The sequence below is a fragment of the Anopheles coluzzii genome, chromosome X, assembly GCF_943734685.1.
Source record: "Anopheles coluzzii chromosome X, AcolN3, whole genome shotgun sequence".
In the NCBI taxonomy this organism is placed as follows: Eukaryota; Metazoa; Arthropoda; class Insecta; order Diptera; family Culicidae; genus Anopheles; species Anopheles coluzzii.
This window is the reverse complement of record NC_064669.1, coordinates 8,904,428-8,926,752: the sequence shown is the minus strand read 5'-3', so window position 1 is coordinate 8,926,752 and position 22,325 is coordinate 8,904,428. Positions and strand designations below refer to the sequence as shown.

Sequence of the window (22,325 nt, the reverse complement as noted above, 5' to 3'; positions counted from 1 at the left end):
TCATTCGTTGCTGTTTGGGAGTTTGATGTCACTGCCAATCGGTACGAAACTGTTTGGCGACCGTCTGTCCGATTGGATTTCCCGCACAACTCTGTATACCCAACCGACACAGCGATGTACCGACGAAAGGTTAGGTTCGAGTAGTTACGTTAGGTTTATCCTCCCGACGGTCAGATGACGCAGCGTCGAGCGACGCAGTCTGACAAGTGCTGCCATTGGCTACAATGTACATTCCCTTTGAATGATGGAGCGTTTTGACAGCAAATGAACAATATATTGCTCTTTGCATGATCTAGATTCGGGAGAGAACCATCTTCGGCACTTTATAACAAGATGTTTGCAAGCCTCATTCGTTGGTAGAGTATGAAATATAATCCAACTTCAAAGAAATGAGATTGATTTATTGAGAAAATTTCGTACCGATATTATTATTATTATTATAATTATTATTATTATTATTATTATTATTATTATTATTATTATTATTATTATTATTATTATTATTATTATTATTATTATTATTATTAGTATTCTTATTCTTATTATAATTATTATTATTATTATTATTATCATTATTATTATCATTAGCCGGTCTCGTAGTACAGTCGTCAACTCGTACGACTTAACAACATGCCCGTCATGGGTTCAATCCCCAAATAGACCGCGCCGCCATACGTAGGACTGACTATCCTGCTATGGGAGGGGAATCAATTAGTCACTGAAAGCCAAGCCCACAAGTGGGTACAGGCAGGCCTTGACCGACATCGGTTGTTGAGCCAAAGAAGAAGATTATTATTATTATTATTATTATTATTATTATTATTATTATTATTATTATTATTATTATTATTATTATTATTATTATTATTTTTATTATTATTATTAGTATTATTATTATTATTATTATTATTATTATTATTAGTATTCTTATTCTTATTAGAATTATTATTATTATTATTATTATTATTATTATTATTATTATTATTATTATTATTATTATTATAATTAAAAATACTCATCCACCATTAAGGATAAACGAGAGCACCAAACAGTAGGGTTAAATAGAACGTTAAATTATAAACACGAACGTACATACTCCAAATATTCGTCAATTCTTCAAACTATTCTTGAAAGCCCTCAACCTAATGTTGTAATCAAACTATTGTAATTAATATAAACTTGACATCGATTTCAGAATATAAATAACCTAAAAAACTCGTAAAATTTCCCACAACACAGCTAACAAATTTCAGGGTTATTTCGTGGTACTTTTTTCACGGGGAAATTCAGAAATGAACTTACTTAAAAGGGTAATGTAACGACTTGGTAAATCAACCTACAGAATAAAATATCCTCCAAAGCACTAGGCAGAATACAGAGATTTGAGTAATTTTAATATACAACTTTTTCAACCAGAGGATTGATTAAGACATAGGATTAGTATCTAAATGCCCTGAAATGTCCCAAAAAAGTACTGAGAAATTCTAAACTAAATTTCCGAACATGAAATGAATTTAACTAAACGATGATTGGAATAATTTCAATGCATTGGTTAATCGACCAGTGGAATAAGAGAAAAAATGCCACATAACAACTAGGAAGAGAAGGGAAATTTCAGGGTAATTTATAGGAATTTTCCTCAACAGGTACCTAGGATTCACCGTACCTGCTCCTTATCGTCAAAACTATCTTCCAGCGTTCGTGGTCAACTAATAATCGATGGACAAGTACGGCAAGATCGGCTCAGTTCTGTTTGGCGCTGTTTGCCGGAATTAGAATTCGACTGCAAACGATTAACCAGTGATGATTTGCAGGCTAAACAATTGCAGACACATCTGCAGACAGTTCAGCTCTACGGGGTCTGTTCTTTTTTTTTTGTTGCCAAAGGGTATTTTTAAAAACCGTTTAATATACAACACGCCTTTTCGCACACCTTTGTTGGCTATTTTTACCCAACCTGGGTTTGTCCACAAGCTCGCGCGAACCTGGCGAGCCGCGAACTTTCCTCCGGCCTCATGGAAAAAGAATGTTTTTCCTACCCCGCTCGCCGGGGTCTGCGGCCTTCGGCGTTACCCTCTTGGTGCCGCCGTTTTGAAAAAAAAAATACCTTCGTCGCCGCGGTAGTAATAGAAAACGTGTGACACGTATGCCAAGTAGAAGACAAAATCATACACTCACACATACAAACACACTCACGTACAGACGGAGAAGATGATCTCGTTTGCTCATATTTCTCGACCCCCAGTACACCTGCCGGGGACCTGCGGGTGTGCGAACGGGCGGCCGGTTTGGTCTGCGGTTTGGCGCGAGCTGGCGTGGGCGAACGAGCGTTTGCTCCGTGTCGCTGCTGCTGCTGCTGCTGCTACTGGGGTGCCCGGGATGCTGTCCGCATCGCGTTCCTGCGGTTCGGGCGAGCGACTATCGACGTGTGCGGGTCGCTTTTCGCGCAGCCAGCCAGATTCCGGACGCACATGTTGGACGGGAATTTTCCTACCGAGAATGTGTTCCTACCATTCTTCCCGTTCCCCCCTGCAATGAGGTGTGCTGTGTTGGAAAATCACAATAGCACCCGAATGATGAGCGAATGATCTGTGTCGTCCGCCGTGTATGTGTGTGTGTGTGAGTTGCTTGCAAAACGCGCTAACGGAGAAAGAAGCGGCCAGGTCCGACACCGATACTGCGCTGTACCCAGCTATAAATATCCAGCTTTCACAAACCGTAACCGTTCCGTTCTTTTATTTTTACACATTTAATTCAGCGCCCGAGGGCGCGCGCGGAACGCGGCCACGGACAGTGCGGGGCGCACTGTCCAGGGTCTTGCCTTCACTGCCATGCACCGGGCGGGGGGGGGGGGGGGGGCGTGTGGTATGTCCCGGTAACAGTTTGCCGTCCCGGTTGTGCTGCACACACAGAGTGTAGGGCGAAAACTGTGCACCAAAAGGAGGTGCGCGGCGGGCCAAGCGGACCAGAGCTGCTGCTCGATGTGGCCAGCATCCGCTGGATATGGTGAGGGTAGAATGTTTTCGAAAAAAAAAACCGCACGAAGAAATGTAACAATTGAGATTAGCGATAGGAGCTAGATTCCCTTAAAGCTTGACTTTTCACTTTGAAGATTTTGGGCCGTGTTATTTCACATGAATCGTGTAGATAATGAAAAGGTTAGGATTCAATCCGGTTCGAAGGACCATTAATTTAATAGCATCTCAATGATGTCTAAATGTCTACTGACTAAAACCGTAACCAATAGTCAACGCTTTTAATCAATTTAACCAATGTTTCGTTTGCTCTTATTCAAACGATGTCTTTTATTAGGCTACTAATAAAAGGTCTTATCTTTTAGGCTACTAATATGGATAAATCCGGTTCGAAGGACCAAAGTACCTCAGATGCCAGTTATGTATTGCTGAGTTGTGAAAAGAAAACAGAATCAAGTTGCTAATCGATTCAAGCAGTTAATCGCTTGCCCAATGTTTTCTTTTTTGCATCGGTACGATAGTTAATTTCGATATTTTACTGCCAGTCGATTAGCTCGAAAATATTTGTGAAGAGAACTCAAAGTATGCTGGACTATAAACGCGTCCGTCATGGGTTAAAATATTGAATTGACCAAGGTTGATTGAATATTGAATGAATTTGATGGGCTTGCGAATATCATCGTTTACAGCGAGGGTGTAAACCAGACAACCAAAACTACACAAGTGTGTAGTAGTGTATTGGAAGACTAACATAAAGAACATGACAGTAATATACTTCGCCTTTCATTAAAATGCGAACAATTTTTGTTTTGTGGAAAAAGGCATGTACATTCTAACTTACTTTAATGCATACCAGTTTATAACGTAAGATAGATTTATTTGTAATATAAATGTGAAGCTATCGTAAATCATTAAACTTCTATAAAACTCTCGTCAATAAATAGGTGTCACCATCAGTGGTTCAATTATCAATGGTTGTATGAATAAGCGATGGCGACAATGAGTCGCTAGAGTGCTACACGCTGCGCTATAACGACTCCAACAATAAATCGAGTGCATTTTGCATTGAAATATGTTGAATTGGACCCCAATGGTGTTTTTTTATGGACATTGCGCACCCAGCAGCACACTAAAGAGCTCAATCAATAAAAACATGATGAATGTTTTTTTATGACCTTCCCCCCCCCCCCCCCTCCCCCCCCCATCACTCTGCGCACACAGCCACAGCGCTTAAAAGGAAAGAATTGAATTATTATTTATTAGCGATTAATTCGGCGTGACGCGAGATTTGAACACGAGACACCACGAGCGTCGAACCAGGAGCTGCAGCGCGCGCATTTAACAGCTGCACCATGGAACCGGTTCCACTATCGCATGATAACAGACGCTTTTATTGTACCCGCCATTGGGTGACATGAATTCCGCAGACATGTGTTATGATGCCTTGCTTGCAGAATCTTCTCCCTTTGAATCTCACTTAATCAAATCAATATTCAATTTTCCATCGGACTCTTTGTCCGCGTACCTGTACAAAGCAAGCAACAAATCGTTTTTGTAAAACAAGAAACGAAAAAAAGAATGTAATAAAATGCTTAACAGTGCTGTGCAGCTTTTATGACTACCAGTACTACCATCGCTTCTCTGCTTACCCCTCTCCTTAACTAATGTGCACACGTCGCCAACTGCCTGGTTGTAAAATTATATAAAGTTGCTGCCCGTGCTGCCGCTCCCGCGGTCCGCGGTTCTACGGACTGCAGCATCGTCTCGGTTCGGCGGTTAGCAACACACACACACACACACTCCTCCCGCACGCAACGCACCGAAAACCTCCGCGAGAGACGACATTTGTTTGTTTATCCTTTTCCAACTGCACCTTTCGCGTTCCTTTACCCTTTCCCTCATCTATTTTTTTTTTTGCACCATCCGCGCGAAGTATGGTTCCTGTGCACCCGCGTGCGAAGGCCGGGGCCTTCGGTTAGGCACAGTGGGCACTTTGCAAGCAAAGTTTGGTTGAAATAAGTTTTATTAGATGATGGCAATTCAATGGGGATTTTTCTCCACGGCTGAAGGAACGTAAGTAGTTTTAGAATCATCAACCAGTGATGTTGAGTTGGTTGTAAGCTCCAAAAAGTATAACTTTTCTATTTTAAAAAAAAATGTATTTTTGCGGAGAGGCATGCTTAAAATTAGTATTGAAACAAATCGCATGCGTGCGAAGCATTACTGCAACTTGCCGTTCAGAGGGAAGCGAAAGCTTTCAAAACGATTAAAGCTCCTGTTGGCTACCGTATCCCACCAACAGATGGCGCTCCGTTTACCGGCGTTTACCGTCTGCTAAGCGGAGTCGTTTAGAATATTGTTTAAAAGGAGCATAAGCAGATGTTGAAAGACAATGTAATTAACATTTTAAAATGTAGAAAAAATAATTTAAAAATCGTTGAAAAAATGTACTGAAATTTACTTAATTTACAAAAATTTATACAATCAAAATGCTTTGTAAATTTAAGTATTTTTTAGGGAAACAATTTAAGATTTTTTAGCATTATTTTTGTATTTGTGATTTGCTTTTTTTTGGCACACTCCACTCCCACATTGTCCCAGTGTCCGTTACACGATGCACCGGGCGCTGCCGACGCACACGTACATCTGAGCCGTTGCAACTGAGTGCACTTTTCCCGCGCCCCCGGTAACACATGTGTTTGTGTCGATGGTCAGTTTCCTACCTTTGCGTCACGTTTCGTTTTATTGTTCCTGGCCGCACCGAGCAGAGGCCCCTCCACCCCGGCGGGGGCATATGACGCCCTTGCGAGAAGAAGTGTTCTAGCACTTCTGCCCCTAATTGCACTGCGGGCATTAGCGCGGGATGGGATGGGACCCCGAAAAATGAAAGTTCTATTTTTGTCATGGTCGTTTTTGTTTCAATAACCAAGTATTAAACTAAAATAAATCCAACGTTTTGCAATTTTCTAACGAATGGTTAAGCAGTCGAACAGACAAAGTGGTTTTTGATCGTTTAATTTTAGTGGTTTATTATTATTCTTTAAGAGAAAAATAGGGTTTCCCTAAAATTATCTAAAATTTCTCAAAATAAATTAACCGTGAAAGCTATGAAATATTGCTTATTTTAAAGAAAAAATATAAAAAAATATTACACACATGTCGAATGTTACAATATGGAATAAATCTACGCCACTTTTCATAATTACAACAAAATCAATCAAATAAGTTGAACGTTAACAAAACTTATGAGTTTACTAGATTTCATATTTCCTTTAATAAGTACCCATTTCTCCGGGGGCCTATCCCTATTTTTTTTTTCCAATCTCTGCCCACTTGGTGCCAGATTGACTGTGCGCACTGGTCCGTGTTTCGAAATGTACTTCCGAAGTTTATGTTGTTGTTTTTTCGTTTGTTTGTTTAAAGGGTTCAGAAAATTTAACGACCCAAAGCGAAGTGCAACAGGTTAAGAAGCTGCAAAAAAAATGGGAACTCTTACGCGCTGCTGCACCTTAGGCGTTGTGACGAGGTGTGATGAAATTGTGTGGCACCGGCGCTAACGGTCTGCTGCCGGCTGTGGTTGGTGCCAGGCGAAAAAGCGACAGAAACCCCGCTCAGCTCAAAATCGGCTCGAAAACTACGACGACGATGAGTTTTTGCTGCTGCTGCTCTCGCTTTTATTTTACGACTTTCCGGAACGTAAAAAGCTAACGCAGCGTGTGCAGGTCTCGCTTTCCATTTCCTCGCCTCCATATAGGGCGCGACACACTTGTCACGGCCCTCCGTACGAGGGGGGGGGGGGACCGAGCAAAGAGCAATCGGCGCCCGCGGGTTTTGACGAGTGTGCTGATTGAGCGGAAAGATGATCTCATTAGTCGCTTATTTGCCTGCAAGGTAGTGCGCTTTGGTGTGTTTTGTGTACCGTGGTGAGTGTGTTTTTTTGTTTTTGCAATGCCTGAGTTTGCCTCCGTACCCTTTGGCCCACTTTTTATTGCTGGCGATTTTATTATCATTTTTAGCGGGAGATCGAACGGGCGAACGGTTCCATGGGTGATGGGTCGGACGGGTCCTAATGGGTTACACGCGCGCGCGCTTGCACGCACGTATCGGCCCGGTGCACCCGTCGGTGCACTCTCGCGTGGTGATGCTCGCGAAAGCCAACAACAACAAAAACGCCCAACCTGAAAGAACCAACCCCTGGTGCTCGGAGCACTAATTTTATGGCCTTTTATTACGACCGTTTTCAAGTGGCCGAGTGCGCGCACTCACCCACTTGCGCCTTGCCCTGATGGACTCGGCCAGTTCTGGACCGTAGTGCTGCCATCCGGGCCCAGCTGCCGTGTTGTTCTTCAGGTTGCGACTTAGTGGTGTGCTCACTGAAGCGCCCCGATCCGACTTCGGCTATTGTTAGTCCGATTCCAACTAGTCCCGCCCGGACGATTCCGACTCAGGATGACTCCGGAAGACTCCAGATGATTCCGGGCGATTCCGAGTCCGTATGAACCTGGATGACTCCAGATGATTTCGACTCCGGGCGACTTTGGACGACTTCGATGACTCCAGATGACTTCCACTTCGGACGTTTCCGGCTCCGGGAGACTCCGACTCCGGGAGACCCTGGACGACTCCGGGTGACTTCGGATTACCAAGACTCTGACTCCAGACGACTCCGACTCCGGACGACTTCACATGACTGCCTGATGGACTCCGACTCCAGACAGCTCCGTCCGACTTCGAATGACTCCGGATTACTCCTAACGACTTCGAATGACTCCGACACCGGACGACTCTGGAAGAGTCCAGACGATTCCGGGTGATTCCGAGTCCGTATGACTCCAGATGACTCCAGAAGACTTGGACTCCGGGCGACTTTGGACGACTTCGATGACATCGCATGACTCCTGACTTCGACTCAGCGCGACGTCGGAGCAATTCGGACGACTCCAGACGACTCCAGATGACTCCGGGTAACCCTGGAAGACTCAAGACGACTCTGGATTACTCCGACTCCGGAGGACGATTCCGACTCAGGATGACTCCGGATGGCTCCTGATGACTTCGACTCCGAGCGACTCCAGGCAACTTCGGACGACTACGGATGACTTTGGACGACTCTGGAGGACTCCAGATTACTCCGGCTGGCTCCTTATGACTTAGACTCAGGACGACTCCGGACGACTCCACAAGATTCCACAAGATTCAAGACGATTTCGGATTATTTCGACTTTGGAAGAAGACTCCGGATGACTACCACTTCGGAATATTCCGGCTCCGGGAGACTCCGACTTCGGGAGGCTCCGACTCCGGGAGAATCCGACTTCGGGAGACTCCGACTCCGGGAGACCCTGGATGTCTCCGGATGACTTCGAATCCGGACCCACTGCTGACGACTCCGACTCCGGACGTCTCCGACTCTGGCCGACTCCTGACGACTCCGGGTGACTCCTGACGACGCCGGATGACACCGGAGGACTCCGGATAACTCAGACTCCGAATGTCTCCTGACGACTCCAGACGACTCCTGACGACTCCGGATGACTACTGACGACTCTGGATGACTGCCTGATAGACTCCGACTCCAGACAACTCCGTCCGACTCCGGATTACTCCTGGTGACTCCGAATGACTCCGACTCCGGTCGACTTCGGCTGATTCCAGCCGGCTCCAGATAATTCCAAACGGATCCGGATAATGCTTAGCGGACCTACCTTCCGGAGTCGGTTCCGAATTGTTACTCATCCCTAAGTTCAGACGTCACGCGGTGGAAACATGTTTCCCACAGCACAGGAAAGTCGTAAAATTATATAATTTTTTGTGCGCTGCTACGATTGCAGGGGGCGATCGGGTTGCTTTTTTGCGCCCTTTGGTGCCAACCCTCGCGTGCGGTGGTGAGCTGTTGATTAATCAGGGCAATACGGTGGGCGACACCATCCCTCCCCCGGTTTTACCGAGTTTCTTATTTTTGGAAGTTTTCCAAATGTAAGGGGCAACCGTTTTTCCGAAACCGTTCCGGATCGCAAACAATAACTTGCCACTTCTTTCCGGTCCTTGAATACAGCTTGAGTTTTCCGTTGCGTAAATAAAGAAAACGATCCGGGTATGAGGTGGGAAATGGCTTGGAAAATATCATTCATTCGCAAAACCAAGATAATTTGTTCAATAGTTTGACGAGTCAGAACAATGAGTGTGATCGATGATGATAAGCCTTGTGTGTTGGAATGTCAATTGTCATAGCTGCTGTGGAAATTTAGCTCTTCAACTTTCAAGCGATTCCTTACAAAATGCTGTTCTCATTGTTTAATAACGATGTGATGAACAATAAACAAGACATGTAATAATTGTGCTAGTTTATAATAAGCTTTGACCTTGTCCTTGACATACACACGAGTATTTATGATGGAAAATTTCTAACAATCTGGTTGTTTTTTTTGCACAAACAACTCAACAAAGATCAAAGGCAAACCGCCGGTCAGCCGTTCTGGTACTCTTCCTGAGGGTTTTTGTTGTTGTTGTGTTGTTTTGCATTTTTAGCTGCTGTCAGCAACTGTCAAAAGGTATGGTTTCGTTGTGCTTCGTTTGTGCACTTTTATTTCTGCACAGCAATGCATAACGCTGAAGCCATGCTTTCCTTCCATGGTTTGTGTTTTTGTGTGTGTGTGCGTGTGTGTCTGTGGCGGTTAATGTTGATGTCATTTGCCCCGCAAAACAACGGAACAACTGTACACAGGCAAATTAGCACACACACTGAAAAAATGCGCAATGAGTAATGCTTTCCCTTCCGGGCGCGTCCGACCGCTCGGGTTTCCATCACTCACTTCGACGGTCGGGGAAATAAATCAAATTTTACGGTGCTCCATTCGGTGTTTACGACCCCCTCCCCATCGTCCCTCTCCCTATTCTATTTGCTTCTTCTCGCGTTACGCACACCGTAATTAGCGCCAAGTGTGCCGAAATCAGGGTGCGCCAATAATTGGGGACGAGAGGGCGGCCGGCTACATATTACGCCCGGAGTGGAGGAGCACGCGACAGTGAGTAATTTATCGCTCATAAAGCCAATTGCTAAATTATACAGATGAGTAGACGAGCATAAGCATACATGATAGTTATGACCGGTGTGTGTGTGTGTGTGTTGATATGTACGCGTTAAACAGTTATTTGCTTTGGGGTTGTCGGGTTTGTCGGGTTTTTTGGGACGTCTAAATCTATCTGTCAGTCTATTACCGTCACGCTTTCCCCTTTGCTGAGCCGATGAAAGTTTGTATGTGTGTGTGTAAATTGCGAGGATTAAAAAATGAATTTCAACACGACGATGGTTAATTTCTTTATTTATATCCACAATGGTTGCAATCATGCACCAATGTGTCATTTAAAACGATATAAGACGGTTTTTGTTTGTTTGCATCATTTGCCGTCAAATCATGGTCACAAAAATGGGTAAATGAAGAAGAAAAAAAAAACGAATGAAAAAAAAAACTCATGAAAATATAACCTCACAAAGAGCTACCTTCAATTGGGCAAAGATGGACACATAAAAGGTATTTTGTTGCGAATCACTAGCTAAAATCCGGTTCGAAGGACTAAACTTTTCCATCTACAATTACCTTGTTTTTTTTTAGCCACAATATTATTTTTGCTATATTATGCCCATTTTTAAAAATGAGTTGCTAAAAGAACAACAAATCATGAAAACATAACCTCACAAAGAGCTGCCTTCAATTGGGCGAAGATGTACACATAAAAGGTATTTTGTTGCGAATCACTAGCTAAAATCCGGTTCGAAGGACTAAACTTTTCCATCTACAATTTCTTTGTTTTTTACCACAACCTTATTTTTGCTATATTATTGTGCAGTGATTTTTTGTTATTGTTTGAAACAAGAGCTGATAACAATGGCGTGCTATAAAAAAAGTGAATATATATTTTTTTAAATTAAATCTGTTCAGTGTCCGGTTCGAAGGACTAAAATGTGCAATGGTATTATTTGTCCCTGTTTTCTGTAATTAAACCACTTTTGTTTACACTAATCAAAGTTGTGCAGGGAGAGTGAGAGAGAGAGAGAGAGGAGTCGGGATGAAGGTAGGGAGGAGGGGGAGAGGGAGCTCAGTAAAACCTCCCGTGTCTGATAAGAAATGCTCAGCTTTGTCCATCACCAAACACTGCCCCCGATTCGACTTCCTTTGCATTGCACACGACAAAACCCCCGCTCGGGGCATCCTATAATCAGCATCACTCCGCCTCCCCCGTGCATTCTCCCATTCCCAGCGGCTGTGTGCAAGATGCACAAGATTGCCTGTGCACGCGGATTCGATAATCAGCTCCATCTAATGCTGGCGGGGCCCGGTTGTCACAACGTGACAATTTCGCCGCGCCGAAGTGTTGCGCCAGTTGGTGCACCAACCAAGCAATTTACCGTTCCACAAATCACCCTCTCCCTCCCCTCCCCCTCCCCACCCCTTTTCCTGTATGACATAAACAGACATAGAGAGGAGGTGGAAAGTAGCGAGGGGGGGGGGGGATCAGATCGAAATGCACCGACTGGCCGAACGCGACATGCCGGCACGTATTGCAATTGCTACCAAATGCACACCACACACCACACTATCGGCTTGCAGTGGACCTTGCTGCTGCACCCAGCTCGCTACCCTTACGCTTCCATCACCACCACCTTCCTTTCCCTTCCCTTTTCCAAACTGCGTCAAAACAAAATCAAAACCGTCCTTTAAAGGTACGGCGCGCGAGCGAGTTGTATACCACCGCGCTCCGTTCGATTTTGCGTTACATAAGCAGGCAGGCGGCTTGGGGGGGGGGGTTAGCAAATACCGAAAGGGCCTTCCTGCCACGTTTTATGTAGGATAGTTTGCACCGTTTTTTTTCTTCAATTTTTCGCTGTATTTCTTCTTCCACTCACTAGTATCAAGTGTTTTATGCATTCGAGTGTGTGTGCTGGAGGGTAATAACAAAGCAAAAACAAGCTATGCCTGCGCCGGGCCGATAAGCGTATGAGCGCCAACCGTATCGACCCAAGGGTAGGGGGAGGCTTCACGGGAAGGAACAGAAACAGTTTGTGTTTTGTGTCAACTCAAAACTGTCGCAAAACTGTTTCGAGTGCATTTCGCTGGCCGCTCACTGGGGGAGGGAAGGGCTACTGGGAGTGCGCAACGGGAGTCACATGATAACACAGACCCCCGGGGCATGACGTGACAACCGAATCCGTCATGCGGCACAGTTTGCAAACAACGTGAGAACGTCGCGGTATAACTTCTTAATGCACACAAATATGGTTTTTGTTGTTTTTGTTGCTTTTCTTTTAGTGGAGGAACGTAGCGCGGGTTTGTTTTGTACCACCTCGGCCCCAATGTTGTGGGCCCGCTGGGCGGTTCATTACGCGCCATTGTTGATGTTCGCCCGCCTGCCTTATCAGAGGCGGTTCGTCGGCTACGGTCGCGTTTAAGTCGTTTGTCCATAATAAATCGCCCTGAACTATACTGATTGCTCGTGTGTGTGTGTGTGTGTGTGTGTGTGCGGGAATTTAATTAGCAGCATTTTGATGTGATATTTTGCATCGTGCTGCCACCAGTGTTGCGGATCGACAGTTTGCAATGCTTCATCCGGCTCGAAGGGCCAAATGTCATGAGGAAGCATTTGCAAAGTTTTTGTTTTGTTTTTTCAAGTTGTGGAAAGATTGTGCTTTTTCACACACAATCAAGCCATTGTATTGAACAGTATCATCTGTGAACGATGATTAATTCGCAGTGTTTCGTTGTGTGGCTGTGTAGCAAAAAATGATTTTAATAAGAAATATTTTTTTTTAACTTCTTTGCTTTGTTGAAAAAAAAAAACCCGTTGGCAGCCGTTTTTGTGCCGTGCAATGCCAAAAGGTTCATTCCACCCATGACCGGGGACGGCCGGCTAGCCATTGATTAGCATAGTCGTCTTCCGGCGGCTGGCAAGCAACAAAGCGTCAGATTTGTCACGCTCGTACGAAATAGGTTTGTCGCTTCGCACCAGGTTACACAATTGGCGGCCCGAAGCATGCCAATGCAACACCTGCCCCGCCCAGCCGGTAGGCACACTGCACCAGGCTGCATTTGCACCCCAACACGCTTTACTACACCCTCCCGCTCTGTCACAAAACAAAACAAAAAAAAAGCACTCTCTCTTTCCAGCACGCTCGCTAACAATTTGTGCAAATGGCACCGATAATTATCGCAATAATTGCGCGCCCCATCGACGACGACGTTCGGCTTGGTAGGAGAGTTGAAGTACCCGCTGTGCGTGCTTCTCCCTCTTCTCGGCCGATTTTTCTTTCATCATTACTATAAATGTGTTCAGTCAACGGAGAAGCAAACAGAGGAAGGCAAATATATCCTTCACTCTCCGAGCGGTAGCGAGCGTAAGAATATTTGCACCATTGAGTCGGGGGGTTGGGGAGAGCGAGCCAAGGAGTGAAGGGAGTAGAGCGAATCCATCAATCTGTATATGTGTGTGTGTGTGTGTGGAGGTTGCAATCGATTTCTTCGGTGGCGCTCTGTGTATGAAGATGTCGAAGCCCTCCGGTGACCTTTTGCGGCAATCCGACGACCATTTATGCAGCATTTGCATTTGCATTGATGGCGAGGGGGTAGGGGGGACGGGGTGGAGGGTAGTAGTGGGTTGTAATATGGTCAGGAGGTGCACGTGTTTAAAGGGTTCGGTTCGTATCTTCTGCACATTCGGGGTGACCTTCGGGAAAGTGAAAGAAACACGTAAACCCTTGGCGTTGCGCACTGCTGTGTGCATTTCCGGTGCATTGGATGCGGTAAAAGGACACCTCGTTTGGACACAATCCGAACACACACGGTGATGGTGATGGTGGTCAGAGCGTTGAGAGGACACACAACAAGGTAGCATCTCATTTTAATATTTAACATACTCTTGAGTATCGATGATAAATATTACCTTATTTTTTTAATTCCTTGATATTTGTTTTTCTACTTGTACTTTAATAATTTTGTTTGACGGATTATATAATGGTAAACACCTATATAATAACCTACGTAGAAGTTTTACACTATACAGGAAATTACAAATTGTCACTCGGAAAAGATTCCTTCGCGAAAACTATGTTTGGGTTCAAATGAGAACTCTGCCCGCAACCGGCGCCATGCAAAGCCCTGCATTAGCGCACGGCACTATAAAGCCACCATGAGCCACGGTCGGATAAAATGGCAATAAAACAGTCACTGGCGCACTGTGATTGCTCGATGCTTTTACCAGCAAAGCACCAACCAAACCCTGAAAGTGATTCATGGCTGCGTACACCACTGTTAAGGGGCAGCATCCTTCTTTTTCGCGCAGCGTCGGGTGTTGCCGCTGCTTAATTGCTCGCAATTTTTATTTCTTCCTTTTCGCGCCTACCGTTGGACCGTCAGCGAACCAAACATGTCCAGCGCGCAAGGACGCGCTCGCCTGCGCCCTACACATCTACTGCCTTTCTCTTGCTAACCTTCAAATCGCGAGCCGGAGGGGGGGGGGGAGGGACAGTTCTCGCTGTTCGATTAATTGAATTTTAACCGTCATACATACGGACGCGCAGCAAGACACGCGACACTCATATCGTACGTTTGCCTCTTTTCTTTTTCTTCCTTCCCATTTTAGGACAACCCGTAGCAGCAGCAGCAGCAGCAGCGACAGCTTCTTTGGTCGAGGTCGTCCGTTCGTGGCAAGCACGGGGCAAGCGAAAGTCGCCGAAACTGTAGCCGAGATAAAGCCCGCGTGTGCGCGCGTGTTTGTGTGTGTGTGTGTAAGACAGAACGGAAAGGAAGAAACGACGACTCATTTGCATCTCGCAGCCCGAGCACCGGAATCAGTCGTCCGCGGTCCTGCATCGAGTGCGGTGCATCCTTTATCCTCCCTTCACCACCACCACCTCCTCCACAACCACCACCAGCGTCCCCAAAAATCCCAACCACCCCGTGAATTGTGATCCCCCCGTGGGGGGGCCGAAGTGCGTGTGCCATCGGCGCGTGAGCGTTTGGAAAAGAGCTGCCGGCGCAGGTATGACGTTCCCTGCCGCTACCGATGCCGCCGACCGTTCGCAGTAGGAAGGTGCCGCTGAACCAACGCCGGCACAACTCGTCAGCAGCAGCAGCAGCAGCAGGATGGCCGATAATGGGTGCCCACCGGGCCGGGGCAGCCACCCGGGGCCACATCTTGGGCGGCCGCACCATCCGATCGGGGCCGGGCCACCGACCCACGCCACCGTCCCGAAACCGGCTTCCAATGCGGTAAGTGACCAGCTGTATTAGCAGCCTTGTTTAACACGCTGTTAAGGTCCTGACTCTCCGTCACTTGCTTGTGGGTGGTTTGGTTTATTTGTGTTTTGTTGTTGTTGTTTTAATTAAATAGTACTTAATAGTACCAGAGTTTGGCTTATTAACCAGCTCCAGCTATTACAGGATGTTTCAAGTCAGTTTCGAATGCAAACATAGTTTTTCACCACATCCAACATGTTTCTCAACAGCTGTCAAATGGTTTATTTGTTTCAAAATGAAATTTCAGTTCCAGCACATGATTTACAACACATAACAAAGAACTGTCAAGCTCAATCCATCTTGAGACGTGTTGAAAATCATGCTGTGCTGTTTAAAAATTATTATGATGGAAATGAAATGTCAGATCGATGTGGAACAACTTTTTGCATGCGGTGAATAACAAAGTTTACATTCAAAACTGAGTTGAAAAACCCTGTAAAATGCATCAAAATGCATGTAATATTAGTTTTTAAAAATTTGGAACAAATCTTGATGAGATGCGGCTTTAAAAGCCCGGTGTAAAAACGACGGCATTAGAGAGTTGAAGTGTTGAAAATCATACTGAAGAAATTAATGATCATCATAATGGAAATGAAAAATCAGATTGTTTTGGATTAACGTTTTGCACGCGGCATTTAACTACGTTTATACTCGAAAATGGCTTGGAAATCCCTGTAATTTTGAACAACTTGATGAGATGCAGCTTCAAGCGTTAAAAGGAACAATAAATGTTCAGCATTCTTGCCTAAAGTAAAAGTTTGAGGATAACAAAAATACATAAAAAGGCTTAAAAATTGAGAAAACTACTTCAAGAGCTTTACCTAGTGATGGACTACTGGGAAAAAAAAAGCTAGATAAGGGTATATATCGCCCGTGCAGAATCTAATGAGTCGCTTCGAAAGATGGACCGTTGCATTAATCTGTAGATCAACATTATATATTTTAAAAAAATCTTTTAATTTACCCTCGCACGACCATGGGAAATATTTTTCCCCTCCACAAAACCCATTATCGGTTCATAAATTATCGTTGGATCGATTTTTTTTCCTTCATATTAAGAGATCTTCCTTCATATCAACAATAGTATTGTTTTGGCATTTCTAGTCTTAGAAATCTTATGATCGTGAAAGGGTTAAAATGGAAATGAAATTCCTTTCGTTTGATACTAAAAACATTTTTCTATATTTAAAATTGATCGGGTTTGTAGCCAGTGAGAAGCGACCGAACTCAAAATGAGCAGCACTTTACGGAATATTTGCTCACTTACGGCAAGTCGTTTGCAAGTCACACCTCACGCAGGTTAGGGCTAGGACTTATTTGAACTTATATGTACATTAATTCACTGTTTACCGTTTTCTTTTGAAATTTAACACAAAAACCGTTACAAATCAACTCAACATACCGCGTGAAATGAATAATTGTTCACGCTCAAAACAAAACTTATTGAATTGCATACCAGCATCGGTGTTCACGCTGTTACAATTGAAGATTGAGAGTCAAATTTGTGTCAGCGTCAGTTAGAGCATTCATTCAAGCAACAAAAAAATAAATAAAAGGAAACAATAATCAAGAAACTACTTACGGGCAATGAAATTGCAGCGTGAGGGTTTTACGCTTGAAAATGACACACAGACACACACACACAGTGACAGGCTAAACGGCAACAACAACAAAAAAAAGGTGACGCGCCAGTCGTCTCTCCCGATAAGGCGCACGGCTCACGTAACGCTAATTGCATCACGCACGGTACGGAAGCGGAAGCAAAAGTGTGTGCGTGTGTGTGTGAGGCTTCCGGATGCGCTTATGCTTCGGTGCAGTGCGTTCGCGGTGCGTTGATTGGACCCGCGACAGTGCCACAGGTGGGAGACGCATTGAGTGATTGATGCGAATGATGCGAAACAGAAAATGATACCTTTTTTTTCCAGCAAGCAAATTGTGCCTGGCTGCTCGAATGTGCTTGCCGTGTCATGTACAACAGTCAGAGACCGTGGCAACCGGCTCTATTCCATTGTCACAACCCAATCTCAGCCAGTGAGACTGTTTTCTTTTCTTTTTGTTTTCAAGTGGTTCATTAAAAATACACCTTACCGCTTGGTAGGGAAGCCCTACAAATGTGTAAAAAATCTGCAAAAAAAAGAGGAAAAAAGCGAACAGTTCATGTAGGGTCAATTACGACCTGTGCTGCCGTTGCCTTTTGCCTGTGCGAAGCCTTTCAACTGTCCCGATTCGTGAACCGGCAGAGCGTTTGTATCGTTTTAATTATTGCTTTTTCCATAAAAGAGCTAAAAACAAGTTTCAAGCAAAACACACAAGTGGGAGTAACGGACACTCTGTAGCGGGGAAAAAATGGACATCGATATTTATTTAACCTCTGAGTTAAATTGGTGGCAAACTAATGTAACCAAATAGCTCAAGTAAGAGTAATTGGAAAACATGGAGCCATCCAGCAACTAATAAAACATTGAAATATGCAACAAATGGAACACCAGCTCAAAGTAGCAACCATGCGCTATTGTCCGCTCGACGCTGCGGAAGCATTTCACAAAACCCTTTGGCTCCAATTGGAATTTGGAATTCGCTCCAAGTCAGAAAAAAAAATCAACAAAATCAATAAAATGAAAAGGCATTGATAGGGCATCATTCAGGAATAGATAACAGGTTCTAAGGGAATTCTAAAATCTAAGAGACATAATTTCTTCCCATGAGCATCCTTTGAAAGGTAATTATTTAAGCTTACCTACAATAACAAATCTACGACCTTGCAAGCTGGCAGTCGTTCATGTTTTTAAGATGTACCTTCGATTTTTATCAATTCCTCCTCAGTTTTCGCGCCAAAATTTGTTGGAGTAGAGTATGTTGCTTCAGGTTGGTACAGAAAATTTTGGAACGGACGTAACTGCGAGATGTTAAGCGCTGATTCGAGGACTAGAAAGTCCGCCGAAATTCGTCCAAAATTTGTGGACGCGATTTCTACTTCCTGATATGTTTGTACATGTTTCCCAGGTACTATTGCAATGTTTGCCCGGTTGCATCGGCAGTTGATTTTACTTGGGTCTTGATGTTCCCTCGAAGCTTCTTGTCTTGGCCATTCGGAACTAGAGCTTTCTTTCGATGCTCTGATTGTTTTCTAATAGTATCAATCAATAGTATGTTGTAGAGGCCGGAACGGGCTTGTACGACGTTCACAAACTGCCGCACGATGTCCGCTTAAATTGTGGTGGCTTGCCGTTCTTTGTTCACGCACGCCCGCTAAACGAAGTTGCTTCACTTTTTGGGCCATCACGGTTAGTGTACGACTAATACAGGTGTAAAATTTTGTCTGCTGACTCATGCGATACTGCTAATGAATGTGAAATTACCGTTTCGTTAGTGCTGGTGAAGATAATTCCATGAAAAATCGACCATTTGTGTCCATCTTTGTAATACAATCGTTAATAGTGCTGCCTACAATAATCACTACCACTAGGACGAACGTACCTATAGCGCTGGTAGTAGTACCAATAGTGATGGTATTGCACCAATGGTGCTGAAGTTCAATGGTACCATTCCGTTACATAGCGACCAACAAAGTCTTCTTCTTCTTCTTTTGGCTCAACAACCGATGTCGGTCAAGGCCTGCCTGTACCACTTGTGGGCTTTGGCTTTCAGTGACTAATTGATTTCCCCCCATAGCAGGATAGTCAATCCTACGTATGGCGGCACGGTCTATTTGGGGATCGAACCCATGACGGGCATGTTTGTTAAGTCGTACGAGTTGACGACTGTACTACGAGACCGGCTTAAGAAAGTCTACTATTTTGTAAAATGTGTCAACATTTTTTCTTAACAAAAATCCTTAGGATTTCATTAGGTGTCTCGTGTGTTGCTGCAACGCTGTAACCTTTAACGCTACATAACCACCACATTATTATTCTATAAGATTCTAAAAATGTTACCGGATATTTTTGGACAGCACATATTCTATAAGATTCTCAAAATGTTTACTGGATATTTTTGGACAGCTCATATTGTTTTCAAATAAGCAACAGAAATTAAAAAAATAATCCTGGCCCATAGTCTCTTCCATATTATAAACAGTTTTTTTATAGCTGCAACGAAACACTCACAAAATAAGTGTTTGTTTCTTAAATTAATAGTGTTTGATGGTAGAAGTGGTTGTGGTTTAGGGAGATAAAACTTATTTCAAGTGCTCTGTGCTAAAATATTCAATTACTAGCACATTTTAAAACATCCATGAAAACACAACTGTCCTGCCTCAGAACGGGGTTTTTACTACGCTCGAATCATTTCTGCCATAACACAACACCGACATCCAGACTGCTGAATTGCGCTGTGCAAAGGTGCAGCGCGCGAACATCACATCTTGATGCAATAACGAGCGTCTTTGCGCGGGAAATCGAACCTGGACGGCGGCGCGTTTAGGCAATAAAATTAAGGGCATGTGAGCCAAAAAAAAAAAAACAACCTCCATCCCCTTTCGGCTAGGTGTTAGACGGACCCCGGGGTCCGTTTATTTTTGCTTCAAGGGCACACCGGGAACACAACGGTGATGTCATTCCGAGGTGTTGATAACTTTCCCGAACGGATGCCGGTTCCATCTGTGGCTAGATAAAACGCACCCACTCCAACAGTCGGGAAAGAAGCCAAGAAGTGCTTTCCTCCGGTGTTGGCTGAGTCCGCGGATCGAGCCAATGCAAAAAAAAAGGTTGCACTGATTAGGCAATGCAAAGAACTGCTGACATGGCACTTGATGTCATGCAGCAGGAAATCAGTCAGCACACCAGCAATGTGATGGAATTTCAGAACCATTATTCATCCGAACGCATCTAAACATTGAATATGTTGCGAGCGATCGCTGTTTTATTGCTCCGCCAACACTCCAGGCAATATCCGTTCCCCGCATGGGGCTTGGTGATGCTCGGAATGCATCTGCACTCGCTACGAACCGCATACCGGCCGGAACGCGGGCGACAAACATCTGGCCTTTACTCTAAAAATAGTGCGCAGAAGCATAATTCGGACGCGCGCATTGTACGCGTGCTTTTGTGGGTTGCGAACCGTGTGCCGCTAGGTTTGCCTGCTTGGTGGAGCATCGTCGCCGCGTGTGGGTATCCGCCGGGTACTCGCTAGCTCAATCGTTCGTAAGCGTGTGCATTAGGCAGGAAGTGAGCTCTTGCCACGAAGGGGCCCGCAGGAAGGCTAGCTGCCGGTGTGGGATCTGTGTGCCGCTGGTTCGTATCGTCGATACCTACCGCCGGGCCCAAAAATCAACAGGAAGCGCGCGAAACAACAGTGGAAAAAAACACACCAGCAAACAAAGCGTTTGATGTTGGAGATCACCGGGAGAAAATCAATATATCCCGGAAGCAGGTTCGCAACCCCCTTCCATTTGCGCTGTTTCCAATCGCAACCCGACTTTTGAAGAACCCGAACCTAAGATAACAATGTTGGGTGGGATCTGTCCCTCCTAATGCTGGCCGGATCTCGCGCAACACGCCCGCACCTACCTCAGCGCGCACTGCCGACCAGTGTGGGAGCGTTGAACGGGTTGTAGCGGCCATCGGACACGATGCAACAAACCGTCACACGCACCCTGTTGGAGGATGGCAAGAGGCACGACACTCTGCGTGAACGGTTCCCCTTACGCCGGGGCGGCTAATAGGCTATGTAAACAAAGTAGCGCGTCCGGGCGGACACAGAGCAGCAAAAAAAAATGCACCGCAAGCGAGGAACCTCCGTTTTTTTGTGTGTGTGCGGAGGAAGTCTTGGGGTTTGGGTTTGTGTGCACATCGAGAGTGGATTTATTTTCGTGTTTTATTGCATCTCCTGCCCGCACGCACTTGGGCAGTGTTGGGCGGTCCACAGCATTCGTACGGGGGTTTTGTTGAGGCAGGTTGAAATATGAAATTCAGTGCAACGATATGTGTGTTTTATTTTATTTTGTTCTCTAGTGCACTATCCAGTGTGCACACTGCCCGGAACTGCCCCGGAACATGTGGTCAGTATGCGTCGGTTGGCTCGGTGCTAATTCTAAGTGCCGTGTTACCTCGTTAATGGGTAAAGTTTTACTAGATATTCGGAACCGGGTTATTTTTGGCACAAAAAGTACCTCAAACTAAGTCCCCAGGGGTCTCCGAACTTCAGTCCTTTATTGGTGTTGCATCAAACTAGGTCTATTGCTTTGAATATTTTCATGCCTAACTTTAAATTCTACTTTGACTGCTAACCTGTATGGCATGCCAAGCGAGAGAATGCGAGGAGAGCGACAATTTCTCGTACGATTGTTATCCCTCTTTTGTTAGGTTAGGCCTTAACCGGCGTATCACAACTTGTCGTTTTCCTTCTATCATTCCTCGTTCTTTCGCTCTAAACAGAATCGCTGCGTATCAAATTCAATGCTGAAGATAAACAAAACCCATCACCCAGACAGGCACGCTGTGGCAACGTCAACGTTTTTAAGGCACAATCTCAAACTACCATGCCTGTAGAAATTTGATAATTGCCGAGCATTGCGGCTCGCAAACTCCCCTGATCGCTAGACGAATGGATGAGTTACTAATGTTCAAACTTTTCTTAGCAAACTAGTATTGTTGTCTGTGTCTCAGAATTACATTTTGAGATTCGCGGGACAATCAACGCACTGTTTGAATAATTTATATTACAGTATGATCAGAACTTCCCATCAGCATGTATGGCTTGTATGGCTTTGTTGTGCGGATTTCGAGGACGCCCTAATAGTCTATCTGAGAGATGCGTCAGTTGATGCAATGCTGGACCGATTTGATTCGAAACCAGACCGCCTCGCTTCGGAAGTTTTATAAACCCTCCGAAGACTTAATAAGAACCTTAAAAAAACAGCAAAGAAATTCCCAAAACATGCTTCGAAAACTGAAGTACCTAAATCCAGGATATACAGGTCTTTAGGCATTCTAGGTTCCCCAGAAATCTAGGTTCTTTATGATTCTACGTTCTTATCGTTTTAGGCTCAAGCGTAACCTCAAGCGTCGTAATTAATGTTAGCTTCGCTTCCCCAGACATCAAGGTTCTTGTAATTCTAGGA

The 22,325-nt window shown here is 44.7% G+C and overlaps 1 protein-coding gene across 5 annotated transcripts in view; it reads left to right on the top strand.

Moving 5' to 3' along the window:
- The window catches only part of LOC120956520 (uncharacterized), a 91,913-nt gene that overhangs the window by 28,210 nt on the left and 41,378 nt on the right, over nt 1-22,325 (top strand). For all 5 annotated transcript variants that reach the window (XM_040378050.2, XM_040378058.2, XM_040378040.2 and 2 more), the window contains exon 3: nt 14,610-15,238. In XM_040378050.2, the coding sequence (XP_040233984.2) occupies nt 15,113-15,238 (126 nt within the window). In that variant the 5' untranslated portion in view covers nt 14,610-15,112. The remainder of the gene's footprint in view (nt 1-14,609; nt 15,239-22,325) is intronic.